Consider the following 22,298-nt stretch of genomic DNA (forward strand, 5'->3'; position numbering starts at 1 on the left):
TTTCTTTCCCTGCCCACCCATTCCTGTGACAGAGCACAGGGACGGTCCCAGTAGCTGCTGGGATTGTGCAACGCTCAAAAAGAACCTGCCCGTGTTCAGAAGAAGAATTTCCCCCTTGTTTCTTAAGTAATTTCCTTTCTATCCGTCTGTCTCATAGGGGAATGTCCGTGCTGAGAGGGAAAAAAAAAGGGGGAGGTGTGGGTGGGTAAAAGAGATGGAAACCAGCACCCAGCACCGTGTAACTGAGCGTGGAAACAGGAGTTTGAAATAGCAGCGGATATTCAGCTCCCTACTGCAGAGAGCCCAAAGGCAGCTCTGGGGTGCTCGTGTGGAGCCAGGGCCCGGCTTTTGGAGCCCTGAGGAGCTGCAGCGGGCTGTGGAGAAGGAAGGGAGGCTGCAGCGTGGGAATCCGCTACGCTGGGAGGGACAGACAACAAGAAGCTGAGGAAAAGGACTGTGGATGCGTTCACCACGAGCAGCACGGGCGTGTGACAGCCCCGCTGACCCTCACAGCGGCCGCTCAGCGCCGAACCCGGCCGCTGCCCCTCCAAGGAGCGGCCGCCGCTCCGCCCAGCGCGGCGGGGCCCCGCTTCCTTCCGGGCTCGGTCCCGCCCCGGAGGTGCCGCCCGCCCTTCCGCCGGAGCCGAGGGAGGGACCGAGGGAGGGCCCGGGCAGCGCCGGGGCCGTCAGGGGCCGCGGCGGCAGCAGCGCAGCGGAGCGGCCGGATCGGCCCCGCCGCCCGGGGCAGCCGGTGAGGACCGCGGGGTGAAGGGCTGGAGGGGCCGCCTGGGGTCGGGGACAGGCGGGGGTGGCCGTGTCCCCCCGGTTATAGGTCGTGCTGAGGGTCGGGGGTCGGTGTCCGCCCCGCCGAGGGGCTTCACACCGGCCCCGCTACCACCTTGGGCGTGGGGTCCCTGGGCCCGGCGGGGCGGCAGCGATCGGGATAAACGCCGGGATATACCGAGACTTGCCAAACCCCCTTCCTCCTCCTTGTGCAGCTCCTAAAACTAATTTTTATTAGCTGTATATATGTATTTTAATTCGATGGGTCTGTGCCGGTGGTTAACAGGCTGCAGGTGTCACTGACAGCTTTGCCAATATGCCCCCCCAGCCTGTTTTCCTCATGAGTTCCTTGTGGATCAGGGAGTTTTGGGCTTGTTTTTTGTAAGTATTGCCGCTGCCCGGCTGAGGATTAAAGTCCTTTAAACTCAAGCCGGGTGAAGTTTGGAGCATTTTTAAGATGCCGAGCAGTGCTTTTGGGATACTTTCGTGGGTGTTTGCCCTCCTCCACGTGCAGCTCCTAAAGCTGATTTTTATTATCTATGTATTTGAATTAATTCCATGGGCCTGTGCTGGTAGTTAACAGGGTGCAGGTGTCACTGATAGCTTTACCCATATGCCCACCTTAGCCTGTTTTCCTGATGAGTTCCTTGCGGATGAGTGAGGTTTTGGCTTTTTTCCTGTAAGTATTGTCCCTGTGTGGCTTCTCACTGCACAGCTGAGGATCAAAGTCCTTTAAAGTCAAGCTAGGTGAAGTTTGGAGAATACTTAAGATGCTGAGCAGTGCATTTTGGATGCTTTTGTGGGTGTTCGTCACTGCTTGTAGCACTTTGTGTAGGGTTCAGGTTGTTCCTTTGAAGCAGGGAGTGGCTCAGCGAGGGTGTGAGATACTGAGAGATGAATGATGTGCTTGAATTACCAAAGAAATTCTCTGAGGGGGTGGCTCGGTGCTGTCTGAAATCCTCCTGCTCTGTGGCCGGGGCTGTGATGGGGTGCTGGGTTCACTTGAGAGGGTTTTACAGGCAAAATTCAACTGGGTTTTTTTGGCTGAGTGGGGGCCCAGTGCTGGGAATTAGCAGCACTGCATGTTTTGGGGGGAAAGGGTAGCATTGTGGGGGTTGTGCTTTAGATCCATTATTGACTTGCCATACTTTTATTGTTTGGTCTCATTTGAAACTACTTTTGAAGCAATGAAGTTCCTAACACCGGGACTTTGGGAACTGCACTGAGCTGGTCTTGGTTTTCCAGTTACCCAACACTTTTTTGAGACCAGTGACCAAACCAGGTCAGCAGAGAAGGACGTGGTGTTTTCCAGGAACAGTGCTTTACTCAGGAATTGGATGTGCTGGCCTTCTGGACACTGTTACAAAAGTGTTTTTTTGCAGCAGGGAGGATTAGGAAGAGAATTGTAGCTCAGTGGAATGTTTTGCTGACCGAGAAAAAGCCCAAAACAACACACAGTAGAAGGGGAGAATAGGCTATAAGGCCAATTATACCAATTCCTAAGACTGCTTTACCCAACAAACTGATTATAAGCTTGAAGATAGTCCGTGATTCTGGTATTTAATTTTGTTCTGTGGTATTATTTAGGCTAGAACAATCTTTCTCAGCTCCTTCTTTTTTTTTGCTGTGTAATCCCCAGTTATGCTTGGGGCTTTTTTTTTCTGATGATTAACTACTTGTGATCTAAAACTAGACCTAGAAACCTTGCTTGTGAAGTGCTGTTAAAATGCCACTTGTAACAAGTCCAGGTACAAAGTGTATAAAACGTTTTGAAGTTTTTCTCTGAGGTTTTAGGCAACTTAATTTCTGCATCCAGGTGAGTGCAGTTGGCAAGAAATAGTGTGTAGAAGCTGTTTCTGAGGAGATTTTAGCAGTTTTAGCTAATCTTCTTTTTATTCTGAATTCCTAGCCAAGGAGCTCAAAGAGTTTTTAGATGTTTCCTGTGGTTTCGTTTAAAAGCAGAGTTGTGAATCACATGGAGATGGTGAGACACAGCCTGGTCATTCATGCCACGGTAATTTAGTGGGGACAAACCAAACCTGTAGCTCCAGGCCTGTGCTGACATTTGAGGAGGAAAACACAACTCCAAGCTGAGCAAATTGAGAGCTGGAGCCTTGTGGCCGTCAGGATTTTGGAGGTTTGAAGCAGTGGCTGCAATTTCCCCTCCAAATGACAGGACCCAGCGCTGTGGTTTGTTTGAGGTGGCTGCTCACCAAAGCAGCGACTCTTTCTTTTCTTGGGACTGTTTTTTAGCAGCCTGCACTGCTTATCCTACAACTGCTGTAGCTGAAATCCCATAATTGCAAGAAAGATGCACACTAAAAGTGTGAGCACTGCGAAGATAACACGCAGGTTTCTTGCCTAATTCCCGAGTTGTCTAATGGCTTTTGTGTTTTCTGTTCATGAGCCTGAGATCATCTTGCCCCACCCTTCCTTGGGAGGAAATTAGCTCATGGTTAATTACTCTATTGCTAATTACATGCCTGAGTGCTTGGGGTTACACCTGAATCACGACTCTTTCAGCACGTAGGTTGGTGCTCTTCAGAATTTTGGGGCATTTGCGTCAGTGCTTCTTTGGAATAAATAAATTTTCAGGGCACTTTTCCACTGGCAAAATACAAAATACACCTTAACTCCATCCTTGCACCCCTCAGTTTTTGATGCACTTTCTAACCTACCTTATAAATCTATTTTTAGTAATTAAAGCTGTTGGCTGCTGTCTTGATCTGAGCTATGATGGAATATTCAGGCACCAGTAAAATGTGAAACAACAGCAGTAAATGTAAGAATTGTGTGTGTGGAGACTTCCCTGGTTTTCTTTTTTCTGCTTTAAAATTCCATTTTTGGGGATGGCCATCGATGACCAGAGAGCTGCAGAGAGTGATCCTTCATTGTGAACACTTCACACTTTGATGGTTTTGAATTGGGAGAATTCAAGTTGTTCATTAGGTGCTGCAATGACTTTTGAAGAGCTGAATCACATTTGCTTCAGCCCAGTGAAAAGACTGCTGTAGGTTGTTGTTAATGGTTGTGTCAAGTTGGTTTTTTTTGAGAAAACTTAATTTTAGGGAGGGAAGAAAAAACTCAAACCAACAGCAACAAAAAGAAACCAAAACATACCCAAAAACCAAACCTGCCTGTTCCCAGTCTGTGTTTTCCTGGTTTTAGATACATTTAATTAAGTCATTAGCAATACTGAAACTCATTTATAGCACTTCAATTGTAGAATTAAAGCTACTGCTTTAATTTCCAGCGTTAGTTTGTGGAGTTACTGAAAAACTGTTCTTCACAGCTTGTAATAATTACGAATTGATTGCACTTAGCTCTTACTGGAGGTGTTTGATTGATTAAGCAAGACCCTTTCTATTCAGCTTTGAATATGAGCTTTTCCAGCCAGCTCTTGTCTCAGAGGTGACCTCAGCATTCCAGGACTAATAAATAGTTTATGACCCAGCTGATATCTCCTCAAAATCTGCACTGATAACAAAGGTGCCTGCCTGCTCCATCCCTGGCAAGGAAGGGAAGTGGAAAAGAACCAGAAAAACACGCTGGTGGTGTTGGAGCCCGTGGTAAATCCGTGCTGCTCCTAAACCATCTTTCACCCAGTGCTTTTCCCCAAGCCAAAGCTGTGTCTGCAGTCTTTGTGCTGTGAAAATTGTCCTGTGTTTCTTGCTGAAAAGAGGGTGTTATGTAAGTTTAGCCTTTCATGTGTTCATTAACTCAGCCCTGGGTGACGGATCCAGTTTGGATTGAAGGATCCTCTTTTTTCCTACCACATAAAAGCTAAGCATGAATCTGCTCCTTGCTGTGACTGATAACTGATTTAGTAGGTTTAATATGAATTTTTCTGGTTATTTTGTAAGTTGGTTTTTGTGAAAATTAGAACTTAGTATTTTGCTGTTATGAAGCTACAAAAGGTCCAAAGTCCTGGAGGAATGGTTGCTTCTCCTTCAGTCCCCTTTGTGGGATACTGACAGAAATGGCCTGGGGATTTATGGGCTTGGAGCAAAATTCATGTTTCCCGTGTCTTAACTCTCTGTGTTGCCTTAGTAAGTGTTAAAAGGCAGATCAGAGTAAGTGACAGGGAAAGTGAATTGGCTTTCAGCCAGAATATTTTGCAGAAAAGTTGGTTTTATGGGTTTGGGTTCCTGGTGTGCTTCCCTGGTGGTGGTAACTGAAACCCTGCAGTGTTTGCACCCATGGTCTCAGTTTCAGCCCTGACAGAGCCACAGAGGGCAGGCAGCTGCTTTGTCCTTCCTGAAAAATATTCTGTGACTTCCCATTTTCTGAAGGGAGAGCTGTAATTTATTGGAGGTTCTTGGATGACAAACTTGACAGGAAAAATCAAGGGGTGTGAGCAAGGATGAGAAGTCTCTGAGTTGGTGTTGCCCTTCCTAAAAGGTGTTTGCTCTAAACAAGTGAATAAAAATAAAAAACATTATCTAAGTGTGGGTACAGCAAGAAAAATATGTTGATAGGAAGATGTATTTGAGAGCTTCAGAATAAATTGCATTAAAGCAAGTAGAAAGCTAATTTTGAATTAAACCACAGTGATTTGGTGGGGATTTTTTCATCATTTCAAAGCTACTGTGAGATGCTTCTGGAAAAGCTGGAGCAGATCTGATCTGTCATTAGAGACCTTTGGTGTGCAGCCCTGCAGATAGATCTGACTTAATATGAATCTCATGCCTCACTTCCTCTTGATTTTAGTAGAATTGGGAAAAATAAAGCTGGACATGCAGAACATGGAGCTTCAGCCTGGGAATTCTTGTGGCAGGAAGACAAGGAGCATTTTGGTGGCCACAGCCAGCAGTGGGACACCTTCCCAGGCTGTGATTATCCCAAATAAATCCCTCAGGAGCCGCACATGATGTGTGAGGTGCACTTTAAAGGTCATAGAAAAGAGTTGGGTGATTTCCACATTTCCATTTCGGTGGAGAATGGGAGACCAGAAGCTTTTGCTTGCAAATAAATAACATTCAATGAAGGGATTTCATAAATTAATAACTGAGAGCACATTCTTTTTCTAAACTCTTCAAAGGGGTGTTGCTAATTAACAATTAGATATTAAGGTGTGATGAGGTCTAGTCCTGGCACAGAAATGCTCAAAAGAAGATTCTTTTGGTGTTTGTAAGGTGTCATTTCTGCCTTCCCTGATGATATTCACAGCACATTTGAAGCACTCACTAAGCAGAGCAGTGGATGAATATCTTTTAAATGACATTACATTTTTGCTCCTGGCAGGGAGATGTGGGGCTTCTTGAAGTACTTTAACTGGGATCCAGGAGATGCAAGAAGGATGTTTGGTGCAAAGCACCTCTCCAACTTGTACTGGTTAATGTTATTTTTAATCTTCTGGTACTTTGTTGTATTTCTGGATTAGATTTTTTTTTTCTTTTTTTAATGTGGAGGTTTCTTACCTTCCTTGTGTTTTCCTGACTTCTCAGGTGGGCAGGTGGTATAAAGGTGATTGGAGTTGCCTGCTCTCCAACTCCAGAAAAACAACAAATTTGTTTTATTCCTTGGAATTATGTCAGAAGTGAGCTTTGAACACATCATGCACTCAGGGCAGGAGTGAAAATAAGAGGTCTGACCGTGCAAAATGTGTGGTTTGACTGTGCACATGCATTGAGGAGGTGATTGTTGGATAAGGAGTGGGAGGGAGAGAAGGGACTAGAGAAAGGGGAAAAAAAAGGCATTTTGGACACACAAAACTTCCAACAAAACATTTTTAGGTGTGTAAGATCATAAAATGCACAGGGATTTAGTTGCCAAAAATCAATTTGAGAGGGTTTTTTCACATTCAGTTTATCACAACTGGAGTTGTTCTGTTCATTACAATATTAATGCTGACCTGCAGAAATCGGCTGGACAACTTTTTTTTTTTTTTACAACAGCCTTTTCTGGTTGAAGGGAGCCGAAAGTCTGTGCTTTGTGTGCAGCATGTGACTCCTTCCTGTGGGTTCAGGGTGACCTCCTTTGTCCCTGCATCTGAGCTGATGTCACTGCAAACACTCGAGGGAGGGGAGGGCACTTGACTTTGCAGCTCCTTGCAGCCCTGCTTTGCTTACTCTGAGCTTGGACACTGAGCAGAGCTTTATTTTTAGTTCTAGTGTGTACACACAGGATGCCAGAGGGAACGGTGGCACTGTGGGGGCAAAGATCTGTGGGCACAGAGGTGATTTTTGTGCCTCTCTGGAGGGGGTGAAAGTGCACAGCTGGCAGAGAAACTCTGCTGTGGCTTTCAGGTGTTGGGCAGGGAGAGAAACAGGGTCAGGTTTCATTCTACTCCTTTAATTCTCAAACTAGAGTCTGGAACGTGGTGATGCTGAATGAGAGCAGACACCTGAATTCTTGGAATTATTGCAGTTGCAAAGCTGTTGTAACTCTGCTGTGGTGGGTGACAGGATTTTATAGGGTTTTATTTCCTTGGGTGACAGAGATCCCTGTAAAATTTCTGTGAAGTTTGTGTTATGAAAATGGTTTTATTTATTGTTTCTTCATGGTTTACAGGGAAAACATTGACAGAACAGCTTCACATGAATGGCAATTAAACATTTTATGCATATTTATTGCATTTTTTTATAGGACAGGCACCTGCAATAGAGGTCTCTGACCAAAATGCTGCTGCAGCTTCTGCTTTGTAGGAAGTGGTCTTGAAACTGAATCAGTGAAGAGTTTCATGCTTTTGCTTCCCCTTTCTTTTCAGAATTGTTGCTCAAGGACATGAGTGATGCTCTGGGAATGGCCTGAGTGTGCAAATCTTGCCACTGTGCAATTCCTCCCCAGGCTGTGCAGCTGACACACACTGACAGTTGAATTTCTGGGCTCTGAGATGTTGGCAGCCAGGAGCTCACACACAGGCCTTCCTTGAGAAGTCAGGAAATGAAACCAAAAGATTTTTGTGAAATCTTTGTTTCTCAGTTATTTCTGCATATGGGAATGAAGTAAAGCTCTCAAATATTTAAAATATAGGGTTGGGTTTATTTTCATTTTGCTTTGCAGCAGCACAATATTGTCTGTCAGACTTTTCAGTGGGAAAGAAAAGAAAGTATTCAGCCACTCTCCCATCTATAAAAATGAGAACACGTGGCTATAAATGATGTCATTAAGAAATTGATGCCCTTAATATGCATGTCTCTACAATTAAACTATTTTTTGGTTATTTTTAGAAACTCATTATTTCTTTCAAAAATTGAAAAGTGGAAGAAATCTTAATACTTATGTAGATAAGATGGAATATTTAATTTGTTCCCCCCTCAGAGAAAATCGTGTGTTTCCTGTTACTTTGCTTAAAATAACTTGATTAGATTAATGGGAAATGTTAAACATTATCAGTCTTTTAAAATGGATAATTGAGCTTGGAACAAAAGAGCTGGTACTTCCTGTAGTAGAAAACTCTCAGTGGCAGTGACATTTGTGCATATTCCATCTGTTATGCTGGATGATCCAGAGAAGAGTTTGGGGTGGAATTTCAGGGGAAAGGAAGATAACTCTGACTCAGTTGCTGATGTTCTTCAGTTTGAGAAAATCCCTTTTCCTCTTGCTTTCCATCCGTGGCATCTCTGGAATGGCAGAAAGAGAAAGGAACTGAATTTACTGGACAAAACTTTGCTGTGCTATTTCTGCTCTCTGTGTCTGTCAGTATTGCAATCCAAATGTTAACATTTTAATATGCACACCTTAACCTTGCTGATGCAGATAATCCTGTGCTGCTTTTCTCCTAAAATGACTCCAGCATTCCCCATTAGAACCAAGTAGCTGGGATGCCTTTGGGAGGGAGTTGGCATGTGGGATGGTTTCTGTCAGGCAGGCAAGGAAAGGGGAGGCTGGATGCTTGCTGGATGCTCCAAGACAGGCTTGGCACAGTGCTGGTGTAGGCAGGAGAATCTTTTTGTTGCAGTCACTAAATATAAATCCCACAGAGCTGTGCTGTGTGCAGGCAGCCAGTTTAACTCTGCCATAACTTGGAGGAAGTGGGGATGCACCTTGTCCATGTGTTGATGTGCCCAGCTGGGTCAGCTGTGATTCCTCACTGTGCCCTGAAGACACTTTTGGAGGCCAGAGATCCCTTTCCTAAAGCCTCACCAGTGTGGTTCTTTGCAGGCACAGTCTTAGAATACAGTATATTCTATATGCTCCCTTCATTGGTGTTTGGAACTTTCTTACATTTTTCCCCCCATTGCTTTGTGTCTCTGGCTGTCAGAACAAGGTGCTGATGAGAGCAGAGCCTTGGCCCTTTGTCCTGGCTGTGGGGCTGTCACTGGTGCCCTGGGCCACTGCCTGGAGCTGTGTGCAGGTCACAGCCCTGCAGAGATGTGCCTTGGCCCTTTGTCCTGGCTGTGGGGCTGTCACTGGTGCCCTGGGCCACTGCCTGGAGCTGTGTGCAGGTCTCAGCCCTGCAGAGATGTGCCTTGGCCCTTTGTCCTGGCTGTGGGGCTGTCACTGGTGCCCTGGGCCACTGCCTGGAGCTGTGTGCAGGTCTCAGCCCTGCAGAGATGTGCTCATGCTGCCCCTGGCTGTGGGGCTCGTGGTTATGTAACTGTGCCCTTCCTCCCATGGCATTCATTTTGTTGCTATGGAGCTGTTAAATAATTCAAGCAGGTGACTCCTTTCTAAAGGCAAACCTTCAGAAGAAATGGTATCTGGGATGTGGCTGGTGCCACATTTCTGTTTTTAACCCTTCTCCTCTTCCACCAGGAGGAAAATGAACCTGAAATCGGAGCGCAGAGGAATCCACGTGGATCAGTCGGAGCTGCTGTGCAAGAAGGGCTGTGGTTACTATGGCAATCCTGCTTGGCAGGGGTTTTGCTCCAAGTGCTGGAGGGAGGAATACCACAAGGCCAGGCAGAAGCAGATTCAAGAGGACTGGGAGCTGGCAGAGCGGTAAAGAACCTTCTTTCTTCCTTCAGGGTGACTCCACCAAATACTATTCCTGCCTCCCATTTCCCAGTCCTGTTTGCTCTGGCTCAGGCTCATCACAAGTTCTCCAATTTGACCTTTCCAGCAGGAATTAAAACGTTCCTTTTGATGCAAAGATGGATATTTGTGACATTCTAATACAAGAGGTTTGAAAAGAAAATCTGGGAAGTAACAAATGTAAACAAAGCCCAACCTCCCAATGAATACTTTAGCCTCATTTGCATATGCAAATCTATATTTCTATCTAGCAGTTAGAAGGGTTAAAGGGACAATTTTGATTAAAATATCCTCTGGAGCTTCTGGAGATGGCTTGGGTGTAGCCAGCACCCTGGTTTTACATTCCAGCTGCTGATTTTAGTCTTGTATGTGGTCATTCTTTCAAACTGCAGGGTTAAGCCCAAGAACATCAAAGCTTTAGCTTTACTAACTTAGGTAATTGTCTAATCACTTATTTTCTGCAAACCAATCTAGTTTTCCTCGTGTGATAAATGCTTGACCCTGAAAATGGAAGATGTGTTTTCAGAGGTGATAAGCAGTTGGCAGCACAGAGGTCATGACATTGTTTTCCTCTGCCATAAATATCTTAAACAGTTAATAAAAACTTTATTATTAGGGCAGATAGTTTTGCTGCCAGTCTTGGATCATCCCTAAAATAAAGTGGGGTATTTAAGGAATTCTTTAATAAGTAGCTGGGAGATGCTAAAGGCACAGATAAGCTGTGATTGTTTGCTGCAGTGAATAGACAGGCTTGTCAACACTGGTGTAAGATACAATTCCTGCCTCAAGAGATTGTAGATCCAACACTATTTATGGTCCATCCTGAGCTGGATGGTTTGCTAAAGACAATTGCTCAGCCTTCCAGCATCTTGAAGGGTGATACAGTGTAACCTATTTTAATCCTTCTGCATAAGGGGAAAAAAGTTTCAGGATTGGTGAGTTGGCCCTCCTCTAATTTAGATTAAAAACTGGGTTTGGTCTCATTCATTCAAGCAGATATTTATTACCAAACCAGATTAGGACTACAATGATCTATTTCCCAAAATATTTCTGAGGTTGGGACAGGGTATTTTGCTTTTTTAAGATGGTGAAGCCTGTGGTAAGAGGTTGGGGAGCTCCCTGTGAGGCAGGAAGGAAGGCAAGGAATCTACTGCTGGAAATCCTTCCCTGACCCTAGAGAATTCAGGGTGTGCCATGAGGGGAAGGTGACCATGGTTAAACCTCATTTTTCCCCCTTTTGGCCTCACAGTTTAACCCTCCCTCACCACCCTGAGCTTTCTGTCACTTTTACTGCTGCAGCCTGGAAAGGGTGGGTGTCATGTAGTGAAGGGAAATGTGGCAGGAATAAAGGAATGAAGATGGGCAAAGAATTAACATGTCAAATGAGTAATTAATGATTGCACAGGAAATCAGCTTATTTAAGCACTTAAATCAGACCTGTGTTCTTCTAATTCCAGGCTCCAGCGTGAGGAGGAAGAAGCCTATGCCAGCAGCCAGAGCACCCAAGGGGCACAGTCCCTGACCTTTTCAAAGTTTGAGGAGAAGAAAACCAATGAGAAAACAAGAAAGGTCACAACTGTGAAGAAGTTCTTCACGGCTTCTTCCAGAGCAGGAGCTAAGAAGGGTAACTCTCCTTTGCTTTTCATGCTTCTGTACATTTTAAAATTATAAGTGTTTTTGACAGATGTGTTGTTCTAAAAGGCAGATTAATGCTCTGTGCTTTGACTTTCAAAAGTTGGAGTAGTGATGCTTCTGGAGAGTGATTGTTTCTGAAAATGCAGAAAAATGTGAGCTTTTGGGTGATGCCAATCTTTTAAATAGAACAGTGAACTGCTTAACCTGTGTTTCTATGTTACTATACAGGAGTTCTTCCACTAAACAGCATAAATGTGTTCCTGGTGGTGGTCTGGCACTGCACTGCTGAGGGGAAGTTCCTTGTTCCTCTGGCACACATTCCAGCTAAATTCCTGAGTCAGCCACAGTGTCATCCCAGGATTTAGGGCTGGGAGGGGAATTCTCCTGGAGAGAGCAGCAGAGAAGGTGCTGGCTGTCAGTCACCTCAACAAACTGCTGTGTCTGAGTGTGATAGAAACCCTGAGATAAAATATCAGCTGATGCTGCCAGAGTGCCTCACTCTGACACCTCACCAGGAAAAAATGGGATGTGTAAGCAGGGTGCCATGAACTGCACATAAATGTGAGGCTGACAGTGTTTGTGTGTGGGCTGGGAAGATCAAGTTTGTGGTTGGCTGAGTGTTTGTTCTCCAGAATGTGTTACAAGCAGCAATCATGAATGGCACTGCTGGCTTTGCATAGCAATAGCTTCCACAGGCGAAAACTGGGAAATGCTGGGCTGTAGAGGAGGAATTCCAGAAGGAAAACCAACATTAATCTGTCTTAACCTTAGGGATAATGCATTTCCTTCATTTGAAATTCAGCATATTTCCTATTAGAGTTGACCTGGTGCATGGCAGCAGCTGGCTACATGAGGCATTCATTCACCTGTGTGTTAAACCTTTTTTTTTTTTTTGAATGTTCATTCTCACTTTCCATCTTTTCTTTTTTTATCGCTTCACCACCTGTCCTGCCACGCTCCTGCTCTCGGTGCCCTGCTTGCTTTGGCCTTTTATTTCAGCAGCTCAAGAGAAAACCCCTAAGCAAGGACAGCTTGGGAGGGAGAGAAATGCTGATAACATTCTCAGGGATTTGAAGGAGATTTTTACTCCCTCCTGGGAACTGGCTTCCCCTTCTGAAGGTAATGCAGCACAGCCTGGGCAAGCTGTCTGCCTGGTTTTAGTAAGCTTAGCTCTTAGCTGGGCTTTGCAAAACACAAACTAGGGTTGTGCCAGTTGTACCTCATGCTCTTCAACATGAAGGTGGCAAAAAAAGCAAGTCCAGCATCCTGAGGTGATGTTGAATCTCTAAACCAATGGTTTGCTTCTCAGTAGGGAGTCACAGGAGTAAAGCTGAAGCTTCTTTGAGCTCCGCTTTAGGATTAGAATTAAAAAAATAAGAATTTTGTAAGAATTAGTTGGATTTTGTGCTGCTTTGTGTTTTTATCAAAAAAAGCATTCCTGGTTGCTGTTACAAATCTGATTATTATGAGTTGAAACTACTGAAGTTGGCACTTCAAGAACTTTTGCATTCTCAAAACATCTCCAGATGTTTGTTATATAAACCAAGATGAAAATTTCCTATCAAGAGGAGACGCTGGTTTCATTTAAACCAAAAGGACACCAAACCCCATGATGCAAACAGCTTTAAGAGCTCATCCTACTTTATTTGTTTGCCATCCTGACTTGTTCTGCTGGCTAAAGAAATTGGAAGATGTTTATTAAATTACAGGAAGATGATGAAGGGCCATGTGTAACAGAGCTGATGGCAAAACCTTTCTCACATTCCATGCTTGGACTGGGCTCCGTGGCCATGGCACAACCATAGTGAATCCCTGGAGTGCTCCTGCTCTGCTGTGACAAGTGGCTTTCCTGTAGAAAGATTGAAGTATTAATAATGTTTATTCTTTGTGAAGCTGATCCTTCCTGAACTCTTCCCGTGCTCGCTCCTGGCGTTTTGGCATTTTCCTCTGCTGGGTTCTCTTTAACTTGTTGGAATTTCTTGGCTGTAATCAGCTTCTTTTTAGTTGGACTGAATTCCCTGAGAACACAGGACAAACCTCAGAGTATTTTGTTGCTGGAAGTACATTTGTTCCTGCAGTCCTTGGTAATCAGTGCAGATTAATTCTCCTTATATCAGGATTTTTAATACTTAATATTAATCTGCCTCAGTTGACTACATCTCTCTAGTAACTAAAACCAATCTATTTTGAATTAGTGAGTGAAAAAATTATATTCATATTCCTTAAGGTCAAATAGTGAAATAAGGCTCATTCTTTTTATAAGAGAGTGAACACATTGTTGAAATAAGTAAATAAACCTTCAGCTGTACTGCAAAATGAGATCAGTGATTAATCATGGAAGAAATATCTCATAATTCTGCCCTTTTCTTTGTTTATTATTTCAAAGTAAGCTTTCTGCTTCTCTACTGTTAAATGTGACAAATTTAATTAATGCCCACCCTTCAGCTGGAATCCTGTGTAGGGTTTGGGATTCACTGCAGTGAATTTAGATATAAAGGCAATGGAAGGAAATCCCCTCTGGAAAAGTGTCCCTGAGTAACTAGAAAGGAGCTGGATTTGCACTATCTCAATTGCTGCAGTTGGAATTTAAATATTTGCAAAACCTTTTGTGTTCTCAGCAGTTAAATACCAGAAGTGTTCTGATGGTGCCTGACCAAGTTATTCCCCAGAGAAGGTTGTGCTGAAGTGTGGAGCTTTGGTCAGAGGCGAAGTGTTTGTTACTCACTGGGTGACACAGCTTTGGATTTTCTGTAGTGCTGGATCTCTTTAAAAACAAATAACAACCAAAAAAACCCCAATAAACTCCCTCAAATTCAAATTAAACCAACTTAAACATATTAATCCCACTTAGTTCTTTTTCTTCTGGAGTTCTGCATGCTTGTTGAAAGCAGGATTTCTGTGCATGTGAAGTGTTTGCAGATTGAAAGCTGTGTTTGTCTCGTGCTGACCATGAATATTTTCATGTTTTCTGTCTCTCTTCTGCTTGCTTCTCACCACGTTCATTTCCACCACCTCTATTCAATCCCTCCATTTCCAACAGCGTTGGCTGGCAAGCTGAAAGGTGGGTGAAGGTTTTGGAGCAGGACAATTAACTTGGAACTTGGAAAATCAGATGTTTTTGTGGGAAAAAGCCCCGTGGGTGCAGCTCTGTCAGCTTGCTGTGTGTGTTCCTTCAGCAGAACTGCCCTGAGCTGCTTGGGAGCCACGTGTGTTGGTACAAGCAAAGGAGCAGGAGTGTAGAGGTCAGGGAAAGTGGGAAAACCACCCTGTTATCTTTAGGAATCTACAGAATCCCATCTGGAAACCTTAAATGGAGATATCTGACCTGGGAATGACGGTGTAAGAGAGCCAAAAGCAACCCCATGTTGCAGTCACTTCTAATAGAAAAAGGCCATTAGTGTCACTGGGGGTGTGGCTCTAAATGTTCCACTTCAGTGGAATACTCCGTTTTCCTGGAGTTGTGTGTACTAATAATTGCTGTGTTTAATAATATCCAGCATTGTCCTGGCAAAGCTGGAGAAATAAGTGACCATAAGTTGTCTGCACAGCTGAAAAAAACTGACTTGAAGTGATAAAACCTTTATGAATTCATCCAGCAGTGTAAAAAAACTGATCTGTTGTGCCCTGAATTTTCCCAGCAGAGATCCAGGAGGCCAAGGCTCCCAGCCCTTCCATCCACAGGCAGGCCAGCATCGAGACAGATCGAGTGTCCAAGGAGTTCATAGAATTCATCAGGACATACCAGAAGCCTGGCCAGGACATCTACAAGCAATGCAAACTCTTTTTGGACACCATGAGCCATAAAAGGGTAAGCTCTGCATGCCTCTTGCCTGAATAAAATGGGGGAATTGGGAAGAGAGGGAGGAGATGCTGCTTTTGTTCCAGCAGTTTGGATTTTATGGAGTGTAATGAGCCTTCAGGTGATGGAATTCATCAAATTAAGATCTGGGTGCTTTATTTTTTGGTGGTGTTGGACCAAACCATCCTTCCAACCCCAAAGCTCTCCTTTGCATCCCAGATAAATTAGTCCTGACTAAATCCCACATAAATGAGTCTGTTCAGCAATATTCTACATAAATAGGACTTGTGGAAATGGTAAGATATCACAGAGTGGTTTGGGTTGGAAAGGACTTAGAGATCATCTGGTTCCATGGGCAGTTCCACAGTCCCAGGTTGCTCCAAACCCTGTCCAACCTGGCCTTGGATGCTTCCAGGGATGAGGCAGCTTATGCCTAAAAACTTCTAAAGATAATTCAGCATCAACCCATCCCTCTCCTTTTATTTGGGGAAGGGGAATTCGACCGTGCTGCTTTTTTTAATATGAAATAAGGGTTACATCTTCATTTTCCATTAAAAAAAAAACAAACCACAAACCAATGTTCTTGAAATATTAATCAGTCTGTGGTGCCACCTATGGTTGGAATGAGTCAGAACTCAGCATAACTTCTTTTTCACCCCCTTCTTGTCTCTTTCCTATTTAGTTCCTCAGATTATCTCCTCATGAGTTCTCATGGAAGCTTACATTCCCTCTGCTTTGAAATCTTCTTGAACTTTGATTTCTTTTCTTTTAGATCTGTTCGTTCTGCGCACAGTTAGTGAGAATAATGTGGGTTTATTTTGGGCTTCAAGCACTGAAGGTTTTCTCATTTCCTACTTCAGTCTTCTGAAAACACGGATTTTTTACTACACATAAACCAGGCCTAAAAGCCAGTCTCAGCAAGAACTGAGACTTTTGTGTTCAGGGCGATGTCCAGTTTTTGCCCTTAGATAATTCAGCAATCAAATTCTCCTCCCCCCTTTTTTAATGTATGATTTCATTCAGCCATTTAATGATGAAAATTGCCTTAATTAAGTTAATTTCAAACCTCTGTTATGTTCTTCAGGAGGTCAGTTAGCAAAAGCCAGTGTTGTTTCACAAATAACACTGTAAATATATTTCACAGCAACTTTCTCACCAGAAATGTCTGCTGTATAGATATCCCTTCAAATAATTTATAATCTTGGGGATTTTCTAGACTATAAATTGTCTTTTAAAAATCAGAGGTTAAATAGGGACAAACCTTCTGCCTAGTCTGAGGTTAAATAGGGACAAATGTCCTGCCTAGTCTGAGTTTTGTCAGCGCTCCTCGGGGATGTGCCTGGCGAAAATGGCATTGCACCTGTGCTAATAACCTTTGTTCAGCAAATAAATGCAAGTCTTTCACCTATTAAAGAGCCAGTGTTGGCTTCTCCTATTTTTAAATAAAATGGAGCCACTATAAACACCTCTGACGACACCTTTGCATTCTCAGACTGTTACTGCAGCTGGACACTTGCCTTAAACCAAAACAAAACATGAGGTGTTGCTGCCAGGTCTTCCACACTTAATCCTTGTTCTCTTGCAGGATTTAAGCATTGAGGAACAGTCTGAATGTGCCCAGGACTTCTACCAAAATGTAGCAGACAGGTTGCAGACACGTTGGAAAGGTACCAAGTTCTTCTTCCTCATCTTCCTGTTCCAAAAGCAACGATGTAAAACTAAAGCCTCTTGAATTTTCAGTTAAAGCAAAGCATCCTCAGCTTTCAGAAATGCTGGGAACAGGTTCTGGTAGCAGAGTTAGAATTGTTCCTAGCAGCATCAATTTTAGGAAGTTTTGCTGTCCTAAATATTTGTTTTTACAGCTTTCTCTTAAACTCTCTGTGGAGTTCTACCCATTATGTTTTTACTTCTTAAATTATATCCATTTATGAACTCAGGTTGGCTCGAATGAGTAGCACTGATTTGGTGATATTAAGATTAAACTGGATTAAACCTTCCAAAGAGCCCAGGAATACTTCATTTGTGGGATTTGTCCCTTTCAGTGCCCCCTGAAAAAGTGGAAAAGGCAATGGATGAGGTTGAGAAATACATCATGACTCGACAGTATAAATATGTTTTTTGCCCTGAGACAACTGATGATGAGAAGAAAGACCTTGCTGTCCAAAAAAGGATCAGGTAAGGCTTGAAAGGAAAAATAATTGAGCAATCCTTAATTGTGTAAATGAGCTCTGAATCAACCATGTTAAAAAAACCTCATGCTATGCACAGAAAAATGCCTTGTTAACCAGCAAGGGTTAAAAGCATTTTATTTAAAATACAGGAGGAATGAATAGGTGGGATAATGACAACCACTACACTGGGAAAATTGGTTTGCTTGTGTTAAATTACAGCCAAAACAAACTTTTAAAAAAGGAAGTATTTTCTCTGAAAATAAATTACTTCAGTGGAATAAGCTGGTTTATGGCTGGAATAATGCCTCATTCACACAAAGCATTCCTTGTGCCTTGAGTTCAGGAAGCAGCTGGTTTCAAACACCTGGCTGTCACTGGCACTGAGGAGTTTAACCCTTTTTTTCCTGTCACAGGGCTTTGCACTGGGTAACTCCGCAGATGCTGTGTGTTCCTGTCAGTGAGGAAATCCCAGAAGTCTCTGACATGGTTGTAAAGGCAATTACAGGTTTGTGAATGATGAAGTTTTTATTTACAGCTTTAAATTTCATCTCTCTTGCTTACTGAGATTATTTTTGCTGTCATCAAAGGGGGGGTCCAGGCTGTTAAATCTGCAGGAATCTTTGTGGGTTTGGACTGGAATTTCATCTGTGGAACAGGGATAATTTTCCGTACTGAAGTGTTTAGGCTTAGCTGATCTTGAAACACTTCCCTGCAGACAGAAATGATACAATATTAATATTACCCAGCAAATCCTGCTTATTCAGTGTCTGATTAATACAGCTTGAATGATTTCAGGACTTTCCTTCCCTCACAGATATCATCGAGATGGACTCCAAGCGTGTCCCTCGGGATAAACTGGCCTGCATCACCAAGTGCAGCAAGCACATCTTTAATGCCATCAAAATCACCAAAAACGAGCCTGCTTCTGCTGATGATTTCCTGCCCACACTGATTTACATCGTTCTCAAGGGGAACCCGCCACGCCTGCAGTCCAACATCCAGTACATCACTCGCTTCTGCAACCCCAGCAGGCTGATGACTGGAGAGGATGGATATTATTTCACTAACCTGGTGAGTGCTGCAAGAAGGGTGGGTTTTGGACAGCAAGATTTGTCTTTGATTTGGAGGTAGGAATTGCCAGCAAAGGGAAATGTAAATTTAAATTAATCTTCAAATGTAAATTAAAATGAATCTTCAAACAGTGGTTGGGATTACTTAGAGCACAGCCAGTTTTATCTCCTCTCTCTTCTTTCTCTGCTGTCCAAACCACAGCTTTGCTTTATTTTTTTATAACTTTAAACCCTTTATTTGAAAAGTCTGATGTTAAGACTTGGGTGTATTTTTATCCTGCAAGGAGATCAGGACTTTCTGTTCCTCAAACCCTGAGTTTGGGCTGTGCAGATGTTCCAGATGCAAAGTTCCCTCTTTGAGCCCAGGAGAGTTTCTTGAAGGCACTGCAGAATTAGGCCATTGGTGTGTGGAGGCAAACAGGTTTTTTACAGCTTCTCCAAGAGGCATTTATCAGTGTGCTCTGCATTTTATCATAAAGAATCCTTGAGGGAAATTACAGAGTTGAATGAAACAACTTGGAACGTTAAAAGTTTATTTCAGAAGGAGTAGAGCATCCACAAAGTGAGCTGGGCTTTGACACTCCTTCCTTCAGGAAATTAATGAATTAATCTGCATAGCAGATCTCTGCTGATCAGATAATTAAATATTAATACACTGCTCCTGTCTCCTTGTCATGTTCCTGCTGTTCCCTCACCTCCCAAACACAGGGACCCTGAGGTTTGGAATATACCTTGTCAGCTCAGTTTTTGATTTCTTCAAACTTTGGGGGAGAGGAAAGAGTTGTGTGAACTGCCTGATCCAATTAACTTCTGGAAAAGCTCATTTAGGGCACAAAAAAAATATTTAAAAATCATTTACTGATGTAAGAAGAGGGTAAGGAATAGTAAAGAGGTACATTCCAGTCTGTGGTGATTCCAACCTTGCAGTGATGCTCTCTCTGTTTTATTTGCAGTGCTGTGCTGTGGCCTTCATTGAAAAACTGGATGCTCAGTCTTTAAATCTGAGCCAGGAAGATTTTGATCGTTTCATGACGGGCCAGACCTCCCCAAAAAAGCAGGAATCTGACAGTTTTTCCCCTGATGTGTGCCTGGGGGTGAAGCAAATGTGCAAAAGCTTAGACCTCCTCTCTCAGTTGAATGAGAGACAGGAAAGAATTGTCAGTGAAGCCAAGAAGCTGGAGAAAGACCTCATAGATTGGACTGATGGGATCACCAAGGAAGTGGAAGATATTGTGGAGAAATATCCCTTAGAAATAAAACCAAAAAGTCAAGCCTTAGCAGCCATTGACTCTGAAAATGTGGAGAATGACAAGCTGCCCCCACCACTGCAGCCTCAGGTTTATGCAGGATAATTCCCAGTGGCAGCTTGGAAAAGCAGCATTATCCTCACCTAGCTGGGAAGGGAAGGAAATTAAGGCTTAAAAAAAAAAAAAAAAAAATCAGATGAGCTTAAATCAGTACATTTTTAAAGGTACTTTTCTTTTTGGTTAAGTGTAATGAATTGTATTTATTTTAGTCCAGTAGATTTCTATTTAGGCTTTTGTGGGTTTTTTGAACTGAATTTCAATTTTCTACACAAACTGGTGTCATTTTTAAGCAACACTAGTCCATTGACATCTCTCCTGAAAGCTTCCTTCTAAGCATGCACTTAATTGTTTTTAATAATTAGTTTAACTCAAAGCCAAGTTCCAGCAGCAGCTCCACAAGGTACCAGTGTTAGTCTGAACTTACTCTGTAGCTGTAAAGACGAACTATATATTGTAAAATATGTAAAATTGTAAATAGATTTCCAATCTAATGTCTCAGCTGTGCATGGGCTTGTGTGTGAGTGAAAATGATCTCGAAATGTTCATTTTAGCACCTTTCAGCTCCATCATGTTGCAGTAGAAAGGCAAAAACGAGTTAATCTGGAGGGGAGAAGTGATGAATTACAGAGGATGTTGTTGTAGTGATTTGCAAACTTGAAAATCATCTTAATCTGCTTTGTTAAAAAAAAAGAATTATTTAAAAGATGACATTTCTTCGTTTAAATGCTCTGTCAGAACACCTGGTAGCCTTGAGTGGTGCACAAAAATGCTGATTTTACTGCTTTGGAAGGGAGTGTGGGGCCAGAAATAGAAAATATTTCAGGAATAGGAAGAAGTATTTGTAGTAAAAATTACATAATGTGGAACAAAAAAGGGGGAGGGGAAAGAGACCATGAAAGAGTTGCTCCAAAAGTGGCTCTCTCTTCTGGTCATTTCCATCAGTGAGATAAATTTTGGTTGCTTTTTTGACAATCCTGGGAAATAAATAAGTTCATATAATTCGAGGTTGCTTTTTAGAAGGAGCAGGAGCAGAAAAATGCACTTTATTTCCATGAAACATCAACGTTCTGCTCTTCAGTGACCCCTTTAGCACCTTGAACACCGAGCTAAAAATGGCTTCGTGCCACTAAAATTCAGATTGGGGTGAAAGAAGAGCTCACCCCACAAAAAGTAACCTCTTGCAACAGAACTTTGAAATATTTTCTGTGTCATTTGAAATCTCTTCCAGCTCAATCCAGCCCTGACTCCTTTGTGTACCCGAGATCTCAAACACGAAGCTCAGCTGGAATTCCTTTTAAGCAATGTTAAATTCTTGCCATCAAGGAGGAAAGCACCTACCTCTTGATTAATTTCCACTTAATTAAAGCACTGCTCCTATTAAATTTGCACTGCAATAACTTCAGACCACGACTGTGATTTGTCCCTTTTCTGGCAGTTTTTAGCCTTATATGAACTATGCACCACCCCCGGTGTTCCAGAGAGGCAGCCGCAGCAATGGGCTGCTCACAAAAATAGAAAAAATCAAATTATTCCCTGTGTCACCACGCCCAAATCGCTTCGGTAAATAACCCTGGGATTTATTTACTTCGGGTTCTAAACACCGGGTGCTAATTCTGATACCCAGGTTTGTCCCGAGGAGAAGGCGTGGGGGAAGCAAACTTTCAGCTATTGTGTAAATGATCGTGTTTAAATAAAAGTGTGCCCATTCTGCCCTCGTTAATGAGTCCCTAAAACCCTCCTCACCTTTTGTTACGCTGTTAATGATTAAGGGCGAGGTAATCGCGGCTGCTTCTGCATTCTCTGCTTCGGGACACAACAGTTCTTGGCCCTTCAAGTGCTGGGCTGGGTAACAATGTATGTTTTTATTTTCTTTCCAGAAAGGTCATTGGAGTGATTAAGCACTTTAAAATTTGCTGCTGCATTTGCAACTAAAGTATCTCTTTTTCATGTGATCAAGCCGCTGAAGTGGGCTGTTGAAATAAATCAGGTGAGGTGGATTTCCATGCCCCAGCTGGAGTGATTTCCTTCCCGGAGTGAATTCCTCCTACCCGGAGTTATCCCTGAGCAGAGCTGGAGCACAGAGGTGCTCACAAAGTGCTGCAAAAAATAGCGAACCAGAGAGTTTAATTGAAATCTCATCCCTTAAAGTGGTTTAAAATACAGATGTTGTGCTGTGCTGACAGTCACAGTATCAGAAATTTGCTTTATTTTTCCCACTCTTAGTTCAGTATCGCTCTGTGATGCTCCAGACTTTACATTATCCTCGTGGAAACATCATCATCCTCATCATATTACCATTAATAACACTAATTATTAATAATGTACAGTAATAGATAATAACGCAATCTAAACAATGATATTGTTTATCACGAAAAATATCAATGAAGATAATGATGGTTTGTTTGCATTAAGGATTTCACCCTGAACACTCCTAGGTATTGGACACCTTTAGGAAACATAACAAAAAGTGTTTGGGGACAGTTTTTAGAGGAAAAGGGGAGGGAAAAGGCGGGGACCATCCTGAGGGCTGCGAGGGAGGCCGGAGCGGGGATCGCGGGACTGCAGCACTCGGGCCCGAGGAGAGAACGCGCTGAGCGCCCAGGCCCGTTCCCGG

General features: G+C 43.1%; 1 protein-coding gene across 6 annotated transcripts; it reads left to right on the forward strand.

The window, feature by feature from the left end:
* Positions 1-646: 646 nt before the first annotated feature.
* RABGEF1 (RAB guanine nucleotide exchange factor 1) lies at positions 647-21,404 on the forward strand. 6 transcript variants are annotated; one of them, XM_039562769.1, is made up of 11 exons: positions 647-751; positions 9,484-9,669; positions 11,160-11,326; positions 12,337-12,456; positions 14,378-14,398; positions 14,976-15,145; positions 16,722-16,803; positions 17,179-17,311; positions 17,721-17,812; positions 18,122-18,378; positions 19,331-21,404. In XM_039562769.1, the coding sequence occupies exons 2-11, from the start codon at positions 9,491-9,493 to the stop codon at positions 19,727-19,729; spliced, it is 1,620 nt and encodes a 539-aa protein (XP_039418703.1). In that variant the 5' UTR covers positions 647-751; positions 9,484-9,490; the 3' UTR covers positions 19,730-21,404. The 6 variants fall into 6 exon arrangements, with proteins under 6 accessions (XP_039418703.1, XP_039418704.1, XP_039418702.1 ...); XM_039562765.1 differs by having other exon boundaries at positions 671-751; positions 14,979-15,145; XM_039562766.1 differs by lacking the exon at positions 12,337-12,456 and having other exon boundaries at positions 671-751.
* Positions 21,405-22,298: the final 894 nt, after the last annotated feature.

This window comes from Corvus cornix, chromosome 19 (assembly GCF_000738735.6).
Source record: "Corvus cornix cornix isolate S_Up_H32 chromosome 19, ASM73873v5, whole genome shotgun sequence".
Lineage (NCBI taxonomy): Eukaryota > Metazoa > Chordata > Aves > Passeriformes > Corvidae > Corvus > Corvus cornix.

Excerpts from the sequence above, each read along its gene's own strand:
- RABGEF1 (XM_039562769.1), top strand. The coding sequence starts at position 9,491 with ATGAACCTGAAATCGGAGCGCAGAGGAATCCACGTGGATCAGTCGGAG. Across the intron at positions 11,327-12,336 it reads CAGAGCAGGAGCTAAGAAGG|CAGCTCAAGAGAAAACCCCT; the intron begins GTAACTCTCCTT and ends CTTTTATTTCAG. Across the intron at positions 15,146-16,721 it reads ACACCATGAGCCATAAAAGG|GATTTAAGCATTGAGGAACA; the intron begins GTAAGCTCTGCA and ends GTTCTCTTGCAG.